The 21159-nt window shown below is 45.4% G+C and overlaps 2 protein-coding genes across 3 annotated transcripts; one reads left to right on the forward strand and one right to left on the reverse strand.

Annotated features, from left to right (window-relative positions):
- Positions 1-167: 167 nt before the first annotated feature.
- On the forward strand, positions 168-12217 carry nacad (NAC alpha domain containing). Of its 2 annotated transcripts, XM_040164244.2 has the most exons (10): positions 168-927; positions 3855-4156; positions 4270-9541; positions 9684-9929; positions 10337-10425; positions 10845-10913; positions 11038-11184; positions 11251-11385; positions 11511-11633; positions 12072-12217. In XM_040164244.2, exons 1-10 carry the CDS (start codon positions 843-845, stop codon positions 12084-12086), a joined length of 6483 nt encoding a protein of 2160 aa, XP_040020178.2. In that variant the 5' UTR covers positions 168-842; the 3' UTR covers positions 12087-12217. The 2 variants fall into 2 exon arrangements, with proteins under 2 accessions (XP_040020178.2, XP_040020177.2); XM_040164243.2 differs by having other exon boundaries at positions 11038-11385.
- Positions 12218-12776: 559 nt separating this feature from the next.
- Positions 12777-16741, reverse strand: glipr2l (GLI pathogenesis-related 2, like). Its single transcript, XM_040164248.2, has 5 exons — positions 16256-16741; positions 15586-15694; positions 14735-14838; positions 14153-14230; positions 12777-13461 (listed from the first exon to the last, which is right to left on the reverse strand). Exons 1-5 carry the CDS (start codon positions 16266-16268, stop codon positions 13295-13297), a joined length of 471 nt encoding a protein of 156 aa, XP_040020182.1. The 5' UTR covers positions 16269-16741; the 3' UTR covers positions 12777-13294.
- Between the last annotated feature and the right edge of the window lie 4418 nt (positions 16742-21159).

Genomic DNA, 21159 nt, shown 5'->3' on the forward strand with positions numbered 1-21159 from the left:
GCCCCCTTCTCTCTCTCTCTCTCTCAATCTATATTTCCTTCCCTACAAGAACATGTAGGAGAGGAGAGGTGACTGAGATGGAGAGCAGACCCATGCTATACCTTTGCCCTCTGGAGTAAAAACACTCCTTGTCTAATCCTTGGGTAATAAACTCTATCAGAGCAGAAGCCAGATGGCATAATTAGCAGTATACTTTTAGGTTTCATTTAAATTCTCTTTCCATTGTTTTATTTTATTTCCTTAAATTTTTTCCTTCTCCTTTGCCTGATTTTTAAACGTTCCTCTTGTTTTTGCAGTACTGGTCCTTTCCTTCAAGGTTGAGGGCAGCACTGAGAGCAGTGCAAATCTGCTGACATCATCCCCTAACATCCAGTCAGCGTGGTTGAGAGAGATAGAGACAAGAAGGAAAGGAGGGAGGGAGGTAAAACGGATGTGGGCATCAGGAAAATATACTGCAGCTCCCTGTCAGAATCTACGTGCACACATACTGTATATATTCAGTAGAACTGGATTATGTGGCTCACAAACACACGCCCACAACTGCAGCATCACTGTTGCACCACAGAGAGAGACAAGCAAAAACTCCCATCTCTCTTTCTCTTGCCTGTCCGTCTCTCTTCTGTCTCACACGCACGCACGCACACACACACACACACACACACACACACACACACACACACACACATAGGCAGACACGTGCTGCGGGGAGGATGTTGGGTCGCTGAGCATTCAGGTCCCTCCTCCTTCTTTCTCACTCTCTCGCTCACTCTCCCTGTTCACCTTGTCTCTTCCGGCTGCATGGTTTATTGTTGCGTCAGAGCCAAAGAGAGCCAGCAAGAAGCATGCCGGGGGAGAGCTCTCGCAGATCTGTACCCAACGAAAAACACCCAGAGCAGGGAGCTGAGGAGACAGGGCTTCCTGGACCAGGTAGGACATCCGGGGTTTGGGATGGAGAAGGAAGAAAGAGGAAATTAAGCTGAAAGATGCGTTTGAATACAGAGTCAAGGACATTGTTAGTGGAGAGATGATTATGATGATGTTAGGGAGTAGTTAACAGGATAGAAGCCTGCTAGATGTATATAAGGACTACCGGACTAGTTGAAGTGAATTAGACGGTATCTGCTTGAAACTGCCATGTGGCGGTCATTTCTGTCTGTCTGTTGACATTTGCATTTTGAGTAAGATGATTATTCAGTTGCATGTTAGCCTCCAGCAGGAGATATGATATAAACAGCCTCCATATTAAGTTTTCATCGCCTAAATGACTGACTTCCAAAAGCTTTGTGTGATTCCTAATTCTCCAGCCTCCATCCCCATAGGAACCCTACCCCCCCCCCCCCTCTTAACGCTCACTATCCCTCATCCCACTGCCCCATCTTTAGCTCTGGCTCCACCCCATCTGCATTCAGTAAGCTTAGAGTGGCTCCTCCCTCCGCCCAGCCTGAGCAGGAACATGACACAGCATGTCATGTTCCTGTGTTCCTTAGTACAGCACTGTAGGAAAGCACAAGAGCATCTCTCACAAATATTGTCTGTTATTGCTCATTTTTGCTGGTAAAGTTGTAACATAATTCAAAATGCGAATAGAGAGAGAGAGCGATAGGAGAAGTTAATTTTGTGGAAGTGCAGATGAGTGATTGGGAGGGTACATTTTTGATATGTCTCTTTGATTAGAGGCAGGCAATAATGATTGGGTAGGAGTCTTGGTTTTGAGATGGATTTAGTTTGCGTGAGAACAGTGTACTCTTGGAAACGTCTGACAGTTATAATTGATGACCTAAATAGCTAATATGGAAACTCTCTGCCTCTCCGCCTGATACAAGGGTTTGCTATTTAAGTGTTCCAGCTTTGACATCATCATTGCCCTGATCTTTTCTTAGGCTTGGAATTATTTTAAGGTTTCTCGGCCTGAATCTTGGGAGGAGAGGGAGGAGAGAATTGTTGGATGCTCTAGTTACAACTTGTTATTTTGGCACATACTTGATGAAAGAGGAGATATCAGTAGATTGATTATGACTCAAGAGGTGAGATATTGTGGAGGAAACAAAGAAGGGCATATAGGGCTATTCTTTAAGGCCAAATCTGAGCAGTAGATAGGATAGAGGCAGCCCTTACCGAAAGGCCTGTGCCTGCGCTGCAGCCTCTGTGACGCAGCTTTAGTCTGCTCAGCTTGCTGCGGCCTACTCCTCTTACGGCAAGCCGGGTGCTCAACCATGCTGCATCCCTGCCAGAGAACACTTGCAGGCCGGGCCAGGAAGGGGGAAGACATCTGCAGACTACGGCAGTGAATCTGCAGCTAAGAAATCAAGACCAACAGTGAGGCTTGCAGAAATAATGTTACAAGCTCGTTTAGCATCTTAGCAAAACAGTAGCTCCAACTGTGTGCAGAACTACATGCAATTCCATTGCATCCATAGTATATAAAATAGAACGATACAGTGTTTATGAATATGTCCAATATTTAGATATATATCCAATAAGTCATGTGTACTCTACTGATTAAATTATTAGACTTTGCTCTAGATGTAAGTGTAGAGCAGCAGTTTTGTGCACGCTTAACTGTGCATCTTTGTGATTACTGGAACGTCTTTGTCGCTCTGTTGTTGACTCAGCTCACACACAAACTCACCCAGAGCATATTATTGGGCAACAATCAGTCCGAACGGCTAAGTGCTGATGATTGCATCTGCCACCAACCACAGGCAGGGCAGCAGAGAACATATACTGTGCGGGGGGGGGGGGGAAAGAACGTGGTGGCGAGAGAAGGGAGCTTAGTGTCACCACTAAAAGTGAGACAAAGTAGAGATATATACATGTATGTTCACGTTTTAAGCAGGGCTGCAGAGGGGATACAATAACAGTTTAGAGGGTCATTTTGAGGGAGTAAGAAATCGGAGGAGGTGCAGAACAGAAAGCAGTAAATTAGAAGGCAATGTCTCCTTCCCAGCAGAGCGAGTTTGTGTATGTGTGTGAGGGAGTGTGTGTTTGTGGCTGGCACCGAGCTTAGCCACTCGTGTGTTATAATGGCCAATCAGAATGTGGATTGAGGTCACCGTGGCAATGGCCCAGTTAATGGAGCAAACAAGGGTTCTGTTCCCTCAATTTGCGCTATAGAGAAAGTGGTTAATTTGGCATTTAGGGCTATCACCGCACATGCTTTGTTTTATGGTAAATAATCCAAGATCGCAAATGAATTAAGGATAAGCAATGGAACTGAAAAGCGGAATTCCAGTATTTAAATCCATCTTCATTATTAGTTTTCCCTTTCTTTCTCATGCACAATAGTCTCCACTCAACCTGACCCCATTTCTATGATTCCTCCTGTCAGTTTGTTTCAGTGATCTCTCTTTTCCCGAGGACAGTTATGAATATGAAAGCATGGTCAGATGGACAAGAGGATAGATCACACAGTAATTCAATGAAAGTTCTCTTTGGTTCTGGCTAATTGTGCGAATGTGCATGTTGATACAGAAAGAGAAAGAGATACAGAAAAAGCTGGTGATGTAGCGAAAAATACTGAAGCATTTGTACAAAAGCCTTGATTTTCATTTTCATGGTTTGAGTCCAGCTTGATGGTGAAAAAAACAGTTTCAAGAAGACAATGCTTTTAATCTTGGTAAATGTTTTGTTTTTCAAAGCTTCAGAAGTTTAGATGGAGGGATAATAAGTATAATATTCTACATTTAAAGAGGCTTAACTTCTCCCATCATTTCAGGCGGTGCTGAGATAGTAAAACCAGCTTGACTTATGTCACTTCTTTGTTAATTTTCTACTACGGTTCAAATTTAGCACACACCTGCCAAGAAGAATGTTTTGAAAATTCAAAATGTTTTGTTTTTTCTTCTATTTTTCAGACATAACCAGAGATCGTTCTATTGACTCGAGCCCTAGTGACAGCAGCTCTTCCCCTAGTGACAGCGGCTCTTCCCCTAGTGACAGTGGTTCTAGCCCTTCTCCCAGGACTCCTCAGAGGCTACTCCCAGCGTACACCTCTCCGTTTGGACCACGGTTATTTCATGCCACACCAAGCTCTTCTGGAACTCCAAGACCACAACCTGAAGGCTCTGACTATCGCAACACAACCAGACTGTCGGGAAAGTTAGGTGGTCATGGACCATGTGGCCGCCATGTCCCTGTTATGATGGAGAGAATCAAGGTGTGTTTTTTGAAGGAGCATTTTTTCAATTTTCACCAAATATGTCTGCATACACATCTTATTAGTATATCTATATAAAGTTTTGTAAGTTTGTATAATGTGTTTATTTCTAGGTCCTGACTGGTTCTGAGGTGGAGAGTGACTATCAAGAGCCACATACCATTGATTCAAGGGTGGTGATGGGTGAAGAGATACTGCTCAAAGCAACAGAGATCCAGAAAAGGAAGATAGTTGAGCCAGGTGGTCAGGCTATCCCTTTGCCAGCTATTCCAAGTTTCAAAATCCTTCAAAAAAAGCAGGATCATCAAAAAAAACTTGTGCAGATCCCGACCACACTTCCTTCCATTTTTCATAACCCGCTATTCCCTTCCTCCTCCTCCTCCTCCTCCTCCTCCTTCCCAGAGGCAATCCCAGATGACAGATTGAAAGACATAAAGGAAGAGAGTCAAACCCTTTCACAAGATGAAGTGCCTTCCCTTTCTGAGCAGGCCTGTCCAGTTGCTTTGTCCTTCTCTGAGCCAACCTATGCTGTTGACCCACTACGAGTGGGTGTGCCCACATCTCTTGACCCCGACCTATACTATACCGCTCCTTCCACCCCGATAAAGATGACCAATCGCTCTCTGCACCTTAAGCATCATTCTTATCCGGGTTCTCCAGCCTGCCCGCTCTCCCCTGGCACTCCCTCAGATAGCGAGGACCTCTGCTCCCCTCTCACCTCTCCCTCTGGCTCTTATATCACAGCAGAAGGAGGCAGCTGGAACTCCTCTTACACATCCTCCACCTCCCCCTCCACTTCCCCCAACCTGCTCCTCCCAGAAGAAGCACAGGAGGCCCCTGCTTGCTTTGTGAGCTCTTTATCAGAGATCGGAGATGAAGTTGGGGAGGAAAAGGGTCGAGCAGGTGTAGAGCAGGAGGAGGAAAGGGCAGTAGACTTCTGCCCCTACCGTCCAGTGGATTTTGTCAGGAATTCACTGATGGGTGTAACAGGGACAGTGATCCTTGAGGAGGAAGAGGCTTTGAAAGAGGAAAAGATCAAGACTTTGAGAGAAACTTGTCGTCCATGCTGGGTGACTGACGATACATCCCCTCTCAGGAGCAGCAGCAGCCGTAGCAGTGACTCCCAGGAAGATGGGGGGGAGTCTGAGAGCTCACTCTGCCAACTGGAAGAGGCTAGTGCAGGAAGAGCAGAGTACTCTAGACCCATGCAGACGGGCCTAAAGTTGCACCTGGAAGCATGCATATCGGGGGAACATTATGGACAAATGGATGACGTCCCAGAACAACCCTCCACTGCTTTGACTCCTGACACGGAGAACATGACCATGGCCTCATCCAGCCTTAGCCCCGACTCCCCTGTCAGCCCCCTAGGTGCCTTCTGTCCTCCACTCTTTGGAAGGTTTGGCCCTGGTTCTTTCATGTTTACCCAGGCAGCCAGTGCTGATGATATACCAGATGAGGAAAGGATGATCCCTGCATCCCTCATCTCCTTTCCCCTACACACCAGCCTTATCTTTAAGGCAGATTCAATGGAAATCACCCTCTTCCCCACGGAAGATGAGAATGATGTAGGAGAAGGTGATGACAGAAATGAAGGAAAGGATGTTAATGCTTACGCAGCAGGAGAGGAAGAAGCAGATGTTGAAGATGATGATGATGATGAAGAGGATGATTATGACTATGACGATCAGGGTGTTGAGAATAATGAAGAGGATGACAGTGACAACCATGATGAGGCTGATGGGGAAGCTAAGGTGGAGGTGAATGTGGTAGGAGAGGCGGAAGAGGAGAAAGAAAAAGAGCAGGAAGAGAATGATGACAAGTGTAACCCTAAAGCAGTGGAAGATCCTGCAGAAGAGGACAACTCAGCATCATTCCTTCATTCACTATCAGAGACATCTATTAATGACGGGTTGGACGAATCTTTCTGTTTCCAAGACGATACAGATGATTCAATAGATTCTGCCTCATATAACGGGGAGGAGGACGAACGTCTGTACAGCACAGAGAGGCATGCACAATCCCTAGAACTAATGGATGCACCCGGTATTTCTGAAGTCCAAAGAGAAACGGAACAGGGGTCTACCAGTGGAACGGGTCATATTGAACCTTTGCAAACACAACTGAGCACAGACAAGCATGTGGATATAGAACCAAAACCTCTGGAGGAACCTATATCCCTTGAACCGCAGTCTGACACTCAACTGAAGTCTACCAGAATAGATCAGACGACACCTTTGCACACACACGGGAGCCTGGACAAACCAGGGGATCCCCAGAAACTGTCTGGTACTTCGGAAGCAATCTCTTGTCAAATAGAGTCATCCAGCAACCCGGATGAGAGTGGAAGAGGGAGTGAGACGATGGCTATCTCTGGGTCCTCCGACCCTTTCGAACAGCCTAAAAACCAACCTCCTTTTAAGACTCCCGTTGCCCTCATTGGATCACCTGACCCTGTTGCTGAGTTCCACACCTCTCCTCTTTTAAAAGTGTTAGACCGTGACGATGTAGTTCTTCAAAAAGAATTGGCTGAAGAAAATCCCCAAATTAAAGATGATTATTTGCAAGAGAGCAAGGATTATTCAGGGGAGGAACCCACAGAAGAACCAGAAAGAGACTCTTTTAAATTGCTCATCAAGCCTCGTCATCATCAGGCGGAAAGCCACAGGGCTGTGGGCGCTAGTAGGCTTGTATTATCAAAGTTTTTCTCCAATAAATCAGATGTGCCCGGAGGGGCTGAGGCAATATGTAGGAGCAGTTTTCCTAGGGAGTCTGAAATTGAACTTGACCGGAGGAATGGGAATACCTTAGTTGATTCTATGAGTGTGGATCGTCGAAGCAATGACTCGGCCACCAATGACTTGAATAAAGGGGTTCTTTTCCTATCCTGCCCAAAGGACCCTAGTCCCAACCCCAGTAACATCCCTGTTTCTGCTTCTGTAGAGGTCATCTCAGAACTTGTTGACAACATTGCCCTGACCCCTAGTGACTCTGCCCAGGAGAACTTGAGAGAAAATACCCTGAGTACAGATGAAGGGGTGCTGGGAGCTGTTGGATCTCCACACTCACCCCTTGCAATCTCACCCAAAAGGGAAAACTCCGAAACAGACAGCATAGGTGGGATCGGGGAGATGCGTCCTGGACCTGGAACATGGTGCCATGACACTATGGGTCTCGGTTTTAATCTAGCGTTAGGATCAGGCGCTGAGTTTGCTGTCTGGGGAGCAGGGGAGTCTCTCTCCCTGTCTCTGGGAAACAGATATGAGTTAGAGGCAGAGGGTCTGCTTATGTGTGACACAGAGGGCCAAAGCACACAGATGGCCGTAGTTTCCAACATGAGCAGTGAAGCGTGTGGAAATTATGATAATGTTCTGGGTTCGGTTCTGGATGACGAAGACACTGACAGTCTGTGTGGAAAGACGGACCAGAGAGCAGATGAAGAATCGGTGGGAGAGGGAGCTCCTGAGTCCAACTTGGCTGGCTGGAAGTCAATTGAGGAGATCTCAGAAGCGGGCGGAGGCGAGGATGGAAGCTCTAGATTCCCAGAGGATGATGTCAGTAATCTAAATCCAGACACTGCTGGAGATAACACTCATATGCAAATACAAAACACTTGGCAGAGCTCTAACAATGACTGTGCTTTTGACTCCTTGGAAGTGGCCATGTGTGGGGGTCTGAATGCTCTATCAGAGGAAGTAAGACCTCAGAGTTTTAGTATCAGAGACTCTGTCTCCAATATTCCACTTGAGGAGATGCCCCCTCGGGTTTCGGACACAATTCCCGACCAAAGGAAACAAAAAGACAGCTCGATATACCTGGAACTAGACACAACACAGAATCCATCCTCAAGGAAAGATGCCGGCAGCATCTCAGTGCCATTAGTTGAAACTCACCTGGAAAAAGCTGAACAAAACAAGCATCTCAGTTCACTAGATAAAGCCAGATCCATATATCCTACTCCTCTAGAGTGTCAGACAATCACGCCAGAGAGTGATACAGCATTTTCTTTGCTACATGGATCCTTTGGTTCCTTTACTCCCAAGTGCAAATCAAATGAATCCCAAGCAAGTAGAGTTTGTCAAGGCAAGATGGAAAATACTGGTTCTCGGTCAGAACTTGGGGTGGTGAAGTGTCAGAGCAAAGGCCAAAGAGAAGGCGATACCTGTCAGGTGACTCAGAGACTTGTTGACGAACCAAAGTGTAAAGATGCCTTTAGAGGACAGCAATTTGTTGGAAGTAACTCAGGGGAAGATGATGAGGACAAAAAAGTGGAGGTGAAAGCAAAAAAAAGGGGAGTGGAGAAAGAAAAGAAAAACAAAAGGGAAAGAAAGATCTCTCCTGCAAAGAAATGCCAAGAGCACTATGTTTGTCACATCCCAAAGGGGGAACTTTGCACAGATAAACCAATTGCTGCTAAGAAAGTGGGGAGAGGGAAGCAGAATAAACACAGGACATCCCAGACAGGCAGATATACTGACTGTAGCCCTGAAACTGTTGATGATCCAAAAAAACCTCTTACAATAAATCCCGCATCAGATGGATCGACAAAAGGGGTCACGGAGAATTCTAGGAAGGCGGGTAGAAAGGCGAACCACAAAGCGTCATTGTCGGACTGTGACCAGAGGACATCTGGGACAGATAAGGCTGCATCTCTATCACAGATGCAGCGAGATAACAGTCCCAGCCTTGACGCCAAAGGTGACGGAAACGGCATCTCTACCACGCGTGGCCCAGAAAACCTCAATGTTATGTTGGCAATGAACCAAGAATTACATCAGAAACAGGAAGTGCTTGATAACAGACCACTATCTGATAGTCAGAGAGGTCTCACAGTGGATATCAACGACAACAACATAGATCCAGGCCTCAGCCCACCCTCTAATGATACCATATCATACTCTCTGACTCCATTGTCTCCCTCACCACCTCCAATTTCCTCCTCCTCTCCACTGCCATGTGCCTCAACAGAGCCAGATGATGATCTCCCTACACCTGTGCAGGAATCCCAACCTGTCCTATCAGCCCAGCAAAAGCCCTCTCTGTCCATATGCCGCACGCACCCTACACTTTGCTCTACCTCTCCCACGACACAAAAAGGCCCCGAGTCCCAATTTCTACCTAACAACAGCCTCCAAGAGATGAGCGTTGTCTTTCCTGCATCAGCCGCATCTACCACAAGTGTCTCTCCACCCTCATTCTCCACTGCCACGTTGTTGAGCCTGTCTCAGCCTACCCAGGAGTCGTCTTCACCTGGGCCTGGGACTCTACATTCACCATGTTTTCCAGACTCTGTATCCCGTCCACAGTCTCAGCAAAATCTCAACATCCAGTCGCACAAACAAATGAAGCAAGGTTGCACGTGGAGCATACAAGATCCGTGCAGAGGTGAGTAAAGAAACTATTGCTTATTGAGAATGAGCTTATCTATCCTTTTTGTTATAGTCTGTTGTAACTATCTATATTTGTTGACATGGTTTGTGTATTTCCTAAAATAAATATCATTCAATTTCAATGTGCTCTCTCAAAGGTCCCAGTTTGGCTGAGGAGGAGACAGATAGTGAGGACGATAGTGAGCGGCCTCGACGCGGTCACAGATACCAGGCGAGAGCGGTGGCAGGAAACAGAAATGGAGCCATGCACGGAGAGTGTGGTCCATCCAATCAGCGGGAAATACAGCCTTTCTCTCCTCACATGTCCAACAGACAGTCAGGCTGTCCAATCAACCACAGCCATACAATGGCAGAAGAGATCAACCTTTCCTTCAAAAACAATTGTGAGTTGTTTCTGACCTTCCATTGGAAATAAGATTCCTTGTATTTTTTTCTGTCTTTTCTTACAATACTAAACCTACAGATTCTATTATTATTTGTTCCATCTACATGCGTTTGAATATAATTTGACAATATATGAAAGAATAGCTTGTAACAATAGATAATAACACAAGAGATATAATTCTGGATTACACAGTTCACTGATGGAATTATGGATGAATTATGCAGTGTTGTTGCCAATAACACCCTGCAAATAATGCATAGCACCACATGGTACAGACATACTATGTGATTACACATATTTTCTGTACACTAAGGCCTTCTGATTTCTTAAATGCCGATGAATTTCAGGGGCGACAAAGATAACATAGCCTTCACTTACATGTGGCTTGAATGTGTGCTTGTATAGGTTCCATAATGGCTTCCTGTAATGAGTCTGAAAGCGAGGGGTCAGTGCCTGAGCTAGAGGAGCCAGAGCGGAGACCATCAGAGCCCCAGGTGTGTCCACCCCTGCTGCTTTATTGGAAACCGTCCTTTCCTTTACGAGGAACCTATATCTTGTTATAACACATGAAACCCAAGATACTTTATGACACATTGGAATTACATTGAGATTATATTGACGATTATAACTTTTTTTTTTTACAGATTCCAATACAATGGGTTATTAAGCATGTTTGCAGTGAAAAAAACTAAAATGTGTATTATGTGGAGATGGCTATGGAGAACATGAATCATGATTTGGAGGGTTGGCATATAGGAAATTGTGGTCGGATGACACATTCAAATTATTTTGTGCTGAAATACCACTGAAATCTTGACTGGATCACATTTGGTGATAATAACAAAATTGATAAATGGAAACGATTATAATTAAATATTATACTTAAATAACTGATATTTTCTTTTTTTTTCAGTCTACCTCCTTTTCAGACGATGGGCTAAACAGACCAAAACAGAGTCGCAGTGAGAAGAAGGCTCGCAAGGTCAGAAAGATGGTTGTATAGAAATAAATGAATAAATAAAGTTGAGTGTAAATGACACCAGTGTTTATTTTTTGTTCTTTTGTCTTCATTCCTGACCATCTCTGCTGCTGGATGGGTTGTGTAGGCCATGTCTAAACTTGGTTTGAAGCCGGTCCATGGTGTGACCAGAATCACAATTAGGAAGTCCAAGAGTATCTTGTTTGTCATCAGCAGACCAGATGTGTTCAAAAGCCCTGCATCGGACATTTACATTGTTTTCGGAGAGGCAAAGGTAAGTCTTATATTCAAGCTCCAGCACATGTATTGTACTGCCTCTCAACCTCTCCTCTCCTGCCAGATTGAAGATCTGTCTCAGCAGGCTCACAAAGCGGCTGCAGAGAAGTTCAAGGTGCCGGTGACCTCTTCTCCCTTGGCCCCACCTGTCCCGCCCAGCCTCACCATCAAGGAAGAGAGTGAAGAGGAGGAAGAAGAGGTGCTTACTGTGGGCACCATTCACCCTCACTACCTATCACATAGCTCATAGAGTTCTGTGGAATATTTTGTTCTATATTGTCAACTTTATCCCTCTCGTCTTTTTTCTTGATTTCTCTACACCAGGTGGATGTGGGAGGCCTTGAGCAGAGGGACATCGAGCTGGTGATGGCTCAGGCCAACGTGTCACGGGCCAAGGCCGTCCGTGCACTGAAGAACAACAAGAATGACATTGTGAATGCTATCATGGTGAGTGGGAAGGAGGTAGTGAAGGAAAGAAGAGGGTAGAGGGAGGGCAGCTGGTGAACAAAATGATGAGTCATGGCCAGTGGGCAGGAGGATTTGGGGGGGTTGTAAAAGAGAGAGAGGACTAGTGACAAGTAGAGATTCCCTCTAGTTACTAGAGTCTAGTAACGGAGCAACCTTGACATTTTTTGGGCAATCAATGCAACTTTATGGCCACCAGGTGGCGGCAACAGCTCATACTGAGGAAATGGAGTTATTTTAGTGACGCAGTTGATTTTTTTCGTTGATGGGGTGCAAAGATGAAACTGCCTTTAGATCACTAGAAAAAGTCAATACTTTTTATTCATGTAGTGTCACATCTAAGGGCGCTTATGTCTTTATCTCAATTGCTTGAAGACTCAATTGTTTTCTCTTCTGTTGCTCTGTCCGTCTTCCATTTAGGAGCTGACCATGTGAGCGGTGAGGACGATTTGACTCCTAAACCCCTCCTCCAGCCTATAACGCCTGTATGCCACTGACTCTTCTGTATCGCTGCTACTGTATGTTGCATCCCCAATATCTGCTAAATAAAGTCTGTTTCATCGTGAGCTGTGACTGCATTGTAAGATTGATTGCGGATCCTTGGTGGTTTGCTTTAACATTCGGATACTTCCAATTTACCTCTGATTGAAACCGGCTAGCACTCACATAAAGAAACAACAATACAGCAAATGAAAAACACTAAAAAGTGATTCAGTGATTATCTATATGGTCTAAATACACTTTTAATGTGAAAGGCTGTTCATCATTACAGGCGTTTTATGTAGCAGCTGTCAAGGAATGGAGTGGAATTGGAGAAAACACTATTTCTGGTAGTGGCTTTTTATATATGCTGCATTGTGACATAACGATGCTGCTGATGTTTGGCAGAAGCAGTCGGCAGATTTCAAAGACTGCTAAACTGTTTTAGGGACACGGGGATTTATATAAGTTTCACATTATTCAGACCTTTAATACCAACCTCAAAAATAGCTCGTTCCTAAGTGTTAACACTATAAAACCCATGCTCTTTAGAATCACACAGACAACTGGATGTGTCCTTATGAAACCAAACACTTATTTTGTTCATTTTCTCACTATAACGTCACACAATAAACATAACTCAAGCATGCTCAGACAGATGCCAAATGCATTTCTGACAATCTGTCAACTTTATTGATCAAATCTGGCCGGCTACAGGGATCTGCTCTGACAAGTTTTGCCAATAACACAAACCAATACCAAAAATGTTGATTCATCAGCTTTCAACTATGCAAATACATATAAAGGTGTAAAGCCTATCCCTTTGACTGACTTAGCTTCCATTCTTCCATAAATACAGACGTGAAGCTCTAATGTATTTCAGTGCGTGAAAATATTTAAAAAAAAAAGGTATTTGCATTGATTAATTAAATACTGTCACAGGCAATTTGAATGGTCCCTGAAAACGTTTTGTTAGAAATGTCAAACAGTAGTGCTTCTTTTATGCTAAACTGTAGCACACACGGGTTCCTTTTAAAAATAAAAGAAAACATGGACTTTAAACCATCTTTACTATGCCAAGAGTGGTGCTCTCCTGAGTATTTATAGCAGTGCAGGCAGATAACTCCAGACTCTGCAGTCAGGTGTTGTGGATCTATACTTCGTTAGGTGGGGGTTTTAGCCGGGAGGACGTTGTTCTCAAAGTGTCCCTGGTTAGTAATGTTTCCAGCGGGGAAGTATCGGGCCACCACAAAGGAAGAACCGTCTGATGCAGTGGCCTTACCGACCCCCAGCTTGTTACTGCTCTTCCACACCATCGCTGTGAAATGGCCTGTTGCGAGCAAAATGAGAAAGAAGAATTGGAAAGAAATAAAAGGCAGAAAAGCAAAGCAGAGAAACAGACTGTGTGACGTGTTCAAAGCTGAGTGCAGTTCCTCTAAATATTTACAGACCAAGGAATGTCAATTCCTGTCCCGCTCATCAGTCCGTAACCTTGTTGTGTACTTTCTTCTTTTCTTTCTCTTAAAGGATACTTGTCATTCTCAGTGTGAAATACTATAATTATCTTCAAAGTGATTGCTTTTATGTGTGGTTAAGTTGAACAGAGACACTATTGGGCTATTGGGGAAACCGTCTGAAGGAAACCGCCCAGGCTGGAAATGACTTGAGGACTGAGGACTGATACATTGGACTGTGGGTTTCCCACGGCTGGTCACTGAGTCACACACAGGCTGAGGTGTGACATCGCCAGGGGAATAACGACTCTGCCCATGCCTGAGTGAACACGACACCGAGACAGAGAAACTGCCCAAGATAAAATAAAACTATATGCAATGAATGCAATGCAGAACTTTTCTTAATTTTCTTCTTTTTTTTTTTGGTTCCATTCAATTTTAAAGAATTTGAATTTTGATAGCAAAATCAAACGATTATTTAGGATGATCCTTGCGTAGAGTGTTGAATTTTAACGCTGACTGAAACATGAAAAGAAGTGCGGGGATCCTCTCATGTCTAAATCTCACCAGTGGCGGAGGAGAATCCAGGGCGGTTGAAGTTGTATTGCTTCACCTCGTCATACCAGCGGTCTGCAACATCCTTTCCTGCACGTGCGCAGAACAAAGTGTAACATCAACTTCAAGAACATGTAAATCGCTTTTGTGTTGTAAATATTGCGTTATGGGAAAGCCGGACCGTTGAGCTACAAATCTTCTCAGGACACATTTTACGGTTTACGATGCTGAACTTTCTGTCACCCGTTGCTGCACTTTAGTGCTGCGCTGCAAGAGATGTTTTATGAATCACACCGTCCTGCGCTGACATATTTTCGGAGTGAGTCATGGCGTATGTGCTCTCAAACGCAGTGTGAAGTGAAGGGGAAATAGATCCCAGCTGTTCACTTTCCAGGGCAGGACACTCTGCTTGAAGCCACATAGACCGAACCCGTGTGTATGTATGGAGAGATGTGTATCTCAGGAGAAAATACACACAAAATCGTTCAGTAGTATGAACAGAATACGCAGAACCAGTCAAAAGTTTGGATACACTTTCTCATTGTGTTGAATAAGAAACCGTGTCCAAACCTTTAACTGTTTATATGTTGATACCTGATTGGTCATAGGAGGCCCACGCCAGGTTCTCTCCACAGCTCCCTCTGCTCGACTCCACACTGTGTTTCAATATCCGGGTACTGGCCAGACTTTCAGCATAACTGTGAACAGAAAATTAAGGAAGTTGAGAAAAGCAGATTTCATTATTATTTTTTTAGGTTGGAGTCCTGAAACAAATTGCACGCATGTAATTGTGAGATATCCACTGCATGTGTTGTATACTTGAGATTTAGACTTTCCACGCCTCAGAGATAAACAGTGAAATAAATGGAAAATCCTCACCTCAGATGTTTTATGTGTACAGAAGACTCAGAAACCATTTCCTCTAAACACCCTCTTTTATTAGTAGGGTTGATATTATTATGTTTAATGTAATATTTCCGTTAAATTCCATCTGTGTATGTTGTATTAAAGCAGTAGTGGCGCAGTGACATCATTCTCTACTGTCACGCACCAACCGCCAAGACAAATTCCTTGTATGTCTGACATATTTTGGCAATAAATGTTTCCTGATTCCTGATTCACTCTAATTTACAATCTGCGGCCTCCTGCAGTGTCTATTTAAAAGACTGTATTGACAAGTATGCGCTAGAATCCTGTCCTTAATGAAGATTAATATCGAAGTCAGCTGTTTTTCCTGACAGCATTGATCAATTAGCATTTACTCAAAGCATCATATTTTCAACATGACTCATGTAACCATCACCAGGGAAACAAACCAGCGTCCTGTTCTTTAATTCTAAGGCTGGATTTGCCATTGTTATCCACAGCAGCGTGACAATGACAATGGTTTACGTGGCCATTCCTATCGAGGTTTACTTATTTGATTTGTGTGTGAATGAACCCACCGGGTAGCTTCTCTGCTTAACTTGCTGCTCAGCTTCATTGGAGGAGCCTGGTGTTTCCTCCTGAGCTCATTATGGCACCGCAGCACCTCCTCGGAAAACTGCTTGGAGGCTGACCAACAGGGAGGAGAGAGGAGACGCGGTGACGCGACGTGGCGCTGAATAGAAAACCCCCTCAAACTGAACTGTGAGTTCAACACCGGAGCTCCAGGACAGATGATGGATCAGAAAACGTCATCCACATCACCCCCCGCTGCCTGGTGCCAATCACTCACTGGCCTTTTCAGTCACACAATCTCTCCAGTGCTCAGACAATAGGCCCATTGAAATAGACACACACACACACACACACACACACACACACACACACACACACACACACACACACACACACAATGCTACTGCTGGCTAGCAGCCGGCCTCCACTCAGCATGCTGCAAGACGAATGTTAACTAAGGATCACTAAAAGCCCTTTTCATATCATTTCTTTAGCGGTGCAGTATTTGGTCTATCCTACTTTTCAAAGATGGCAGCTTACAAACGCAGGCAGTAAACAAGGAAGCCCACACACACACACACATTCACAGACACACTCACACACACACACACATACTCACTCAGGCCAAACTGATACAATCACAGTTAATATCCTCAGGGTGCAGTTTTCACTTACCTGATTTTCCCATGGTGCTGACGCAGGAAGCCTTCAGTAAGGTAACTAACAGGCTTAACCCTGAACGAAAGACTTGCTTTCGGCTGCTGCTCTCCTCCCCACTGCCTCCTTCCCCTGTGCTCCTCTCTCTTCCTATTTCAACGTCTATCTAATGCAGACACTTTGAAGCAGCTAATACTGTATTCAGCTAATACTTTCAGGGCCTTCCGCCGGTCTCACTCCACTTACAGGACGTTGTGTTAAAAGTTCCTCTTCAGCTATTTTTCTGGCTGTGGAAAATAATTGCTTAACATGCTTCTTCCTAGAGGTTTGTTTCACTTGACGGAGCGTAACCTGCCTGTCCCTCTCGAACTCACAGACACACAAACACTTCTATCTGCATGCTCTGTGGTTGTGGCTCACAGCAGCACACACCCACCTCATGTCTTCACATTATTCCCTCGAATGAAAGGGGAGCCCCAGCAGACGTTGGTGACATCATCTCCGTGAGACACACGCCCATATATGGCTCTGACACAGTCAACTTGTTGGACTCTATAACTTGCTGTTAGCGTTCATACTGCAGGTTTAAGCCGTGCATTAACTAATGCAGATGTCAAGGGGATTCAGTCTTACAGGAACACGGGATACTTTCCAGCACTATCCTTCTGTTTCTCGAGTCATGTCTGGATCAATAAGTAATCCCTAACACACCCAATGGTAAAACAAGTGACCTCCTTTAACCTCCACCATAGAAGAAAAAGCCATGGTTGAACACTTTGCCTACTGTAGTTGACAGGGGAAGAGGCAGAATCCCCATTCATCATGTTGCAGAACAGGTTTCCATGATCGGATCCCTCTGTGCCTTAATGGTATTTCTGAATTGAGATATCTATCATTTAATGAATAAAAAAGAAGACTCCTGCTCTAACAAAGTCAAGGGTAGTGTGCAACCGAGCCTCTAAATGTACCACCTCATCTTTTACTATAAACATCTCATAACTCATAGCTTTTGAAATTGTTTGAATGAAATTCCACCTTCTAAAACTAATAGTACAACATTGTGTCGGAACCAAAATGATTCTCAATGGTTCTTGGGAATGCAGAGCTCGATTGTCAATCTCCCAGTTGTGAATGTGAGTCTATCACGGCTTGATTAAATCAAGATCAATGAACACACAAACAGCAACGGTTAAAACATTTACATAGACATCAGTGATCACCAAAGGATGAATACTTACTCTAATGATCCCTCGCCCTTTCCTCTATGCCATCATTTGTGCAAAACCTCATTACTTTGGTTCATGATAACAGTCACATTCCTAACATAGTTTGTCCCTGAACGTCATCTTGTAAAATCTTGTATGTGCTTTTGTGTGTGAGCCACTGTAAATAAAAAAATACCTCACATTTTGGTTAATCCAACATTAAGTTTAAAGATTCCTGCCTCATAATCAATATTGTACTGTTAAATAAGACAAAGCTTTCCTCAAAGGCCAGTCATTGAGTTTTGATTGATTTATTTCAACAAAAGAAACCAGCAGTATTATTTTAAGTAGGACTACAGTTTTGCCACAAGGTGGTACTGCTAGCAAAGACACCGAACAAGGCCTGCACTATTAGTCCCAGTGAGTGCAAGTAATGACATCTTAGTTCCATAATACGAGCGGACATGATGGGATTCATGTGAAAAGTCAAGCCACTTGATTTCTCATTAGCTGTATAGTGCTATCTTAACAAATTGATTTCCTCCTTGGTTCCTCCTCCCATCTGCATAGTGATGGGACAGCTGGAAGAAGACATTTACATAGTGGTGTCACGCCACTGAGACTTCACAACCATACATCTTAATTCATGCTAATTGAGATAGCTGCGGAGTGTCGCGTGTATTCGCGGTGTGAGTGTGTCTATTTGAGTGTGCGCACGTGCACGCGCACTTGAAGGGGTAGTGATGTGATTTATAGGGAGAACCCCTTTTAGAGGGACAGCGCAGACATCGATCCATGCAGATATTACATAATTTATCTCTGCACATTGGCTATATCTGCCATACTTATTGCTTGGCTACCCTCCCTGCAAGCCGCGACATCGTTCCTCAGGTTCTCATCCCCTCCACATCAATTTACTTGTCTCTCAACTCCTCCCTTCCTTTCCTCCAATCTGAAATTTTCATTTCTTGCTTTACCTGAAGCCCCGAATGAAAATCTTCCAGCGGATCCCTTATACAGACAAAGGAGCACCACATTTTGTCTGGACCAGAAATCATTTTCCACTCCTGTCATGACTGAACTGGATGTCGATTTATAGCAACAGAAATGTGAAATAACTCTAACTGGGGCTGTAAGTGCACTTTGTTGCATATAATTCCTCTTTAGCAGTCCCAGGAGGAAGGTGAGGACTTTTTAATAACTCCTTCCATTCACCCCCATCCTCATTAAGAGGTCTAGTTTAGTGAAAATGGAAAGATATACTAAGGGGGTGTTGAGTGGATTGATCTCAACGTAGAGGAAGATAAGTGCGAGGCCTGCACTTTCTTGAAGGAGTTGTTGGAAGCTCTCTCTCCAGAGCTCTGCTACAGAATTTGACAAATCAAGAAGCATTTTATGGTGTCATTAGTGTAACTGTTCCACCGAGGACAAATGATTCTGCGGGTTAAGAGGAGTTAATCACCTGCCAATCCAACCTTGTCTAGACTCCTCTACGCATGAGGCTCTATACAAATCTCATCATATTTGCGGAGCCTTCAATTAAGCAGATACAGGGAAGGAGTGAGAGGCAGAGAGGAACAGGGTGAGTTCAGGGCAACGGGAAGAAAGACAGAGACAGATGGAGAAGGAGACAGTGAGGAGAACGACAGGACGACTCCTGTCTGACACTAAGCAGCAGAAATGTAAGGTCTTACTGTAAAAGGCCATCGCAGTCAATAAAGTTCGTGATGTGCTTAAAGCAATTACTGTGTCCGGAGAGGAGCAGAGTGCATGCAGGATATTAACCTCAATAACCCGCTCTATCTGGTCCCTAATTAAATTACACTCACATCCTTATTCTAATACAGACACTCATATACCAGTGCACAGTCACATTCATGCAGCCATACATTGATGCACGTTAACATAGTATGTAAAATATGAAGAAAAAAAGATGAGTGAGCGATAGATGATGATGTCATTATGTGCAAATATTGTTTGACCGTGAAAGTGATTGACACGTTTTGGTAGCTGCTGACGTGTCCTAACATATTGTAGTGTCACGTATTGCCTCCACTGGAAAAGACCCAAACGCAGATTTGTTAGTCACCATGTATTTTATTCGTGAAAAGGAGGCACCGGACTAGGAGGTGACGGGGTGGTGACGGCGGTCCCGGATTCCAGAGGTGGGGGAAAAACAGTGAGCGGGATTCCCGGGGAGGTGCGTGGGCCATGCGGCCCGTTCAGGTGCCTGGGTGAAAAGAGGAAGACAGGACACTGGTTAGTTTTAGAACAGCGGCCTCTGACTTCTTGCTGTTCTTCGACCTGAGTTATCGGTCTGACTCACAAACAAGACTAACAATCCGGCGGGGAAGAGGCTTCGGGGCCGCTCCTAAATACCTCCCCTGATTGGAAGGCAGCAACAGGTGGGTGATTGTGGATGAGACGCAGCTGGGCCCTGCTCTCACCTCCGTGCTGACGTCCGGCCCCCTCGAGTGCTGGTTGGTGCCAACACACCGACGCCTCCTGAGGGTGGCGACCTGACAGTACCCCCTCTCCGACGGGTGTCTCCAGACACCCCACCAGGCCTGTCTGGCCGACGGCGATGGTAGTCCCTCACCATGACGGCGTCCAGGATCTGGCGGCGGGGAATCCAGCACCGCTCCTCTGGACCAAAACCCTCCCAATCCACTAGGTATTGGGTTCCCCGGCCCCGGCGTCTGGAGTCCAGAATCCTACGCACTGTGTAAGCCGGAGCACCGTCAATGATCCGTGGTGGGGGGGGTCGCGGGGGAGGGGGCAGGAGGGGGCTGAGGAGGACCGGTTTAAGACGGGACACGTGGAAAGTGGGGTGAACACGAAGGGACCTAGGTAACTTCAACCGGACCGCAACCGGGTTGATGACCCCTTCAATTACGAACGGGCCAATGAATCTCTGAGACAGTTTTCTAGACTCCGTCCTCAGTGGAAGGTCTTTAGTGGACAGCCAGACCTTGTCACCTACTTTGTAGGTCGGGGCGGCCGTCCGGTGGCGGTTGGCATGCCGTTGGTAGTGCTCAGAGGAGCGGAGCAAGGCCGCGCGGACTCGATGCCAGGTTCGGTGACAGCGACGGATGTGACTGTGTACGGAGGGCACGGCGATGTCTCTCTCCTGGGATGGGAAAAGGGGAGGTTGATAGCCGTACAAACATTGAAAAGGGGACATACCTGTTGCGGAAGAGGGCAAGGTGTTGTGCGCATATTCTGCCCAGTAGATTTGGGAGGCCCAGGACCCGGGATTAGCAGACACTAGACATCGAAGAGATATCTCCAGTTTCTGGTTAGCTCTCTCTGCCTGACCATTGGTCTGTGGATGGTATCCCGAGCACAGACTGACTGTGGCCCCAATGGCCCTACAGAAGGCTCTCCAGACAGCCGAGGAAAATTGGGGCCCCCGGTCCGAGACCAGGTCACAAGGCAACCCATGTATGCGAAACACCTCCTTGACAAGGATAGAGGCCGTCTCCTTTGCTGACGGGAGCTTGGGGAGTGGAACGAAATGGGCATACTTGCTGAAACGATCAACCACGGTGAGTACAACTGTGTTACCTTCTGACGGGGGTAGTCCGGTCACGAAGTCCAGTGCCACATGAGACCATGGGCGTCGTGGTATGGGCAGGGGGCGTAAAAATCCGACGCTAGGTCTATTAGATACCTTATTTTGTGCGCACACTTGGCAAGCTGCGACGTATCCCTTTG

The sequence above is a fragment of the Gasterosteus aculeatus genome, chromosome 20 (genome assembly GCF_964276395.1).
Source record: "Gasterosteus aculeatus chromosome 20, fGasAcu3.hap1.1, whole genome shotgun sequence".
NCBI lineage: Eukaryota > Metazoa > Chordata > Actinopteri > Perciformes > Gasterosteidae > Gasterosteus > Gasterosteus aculeatus.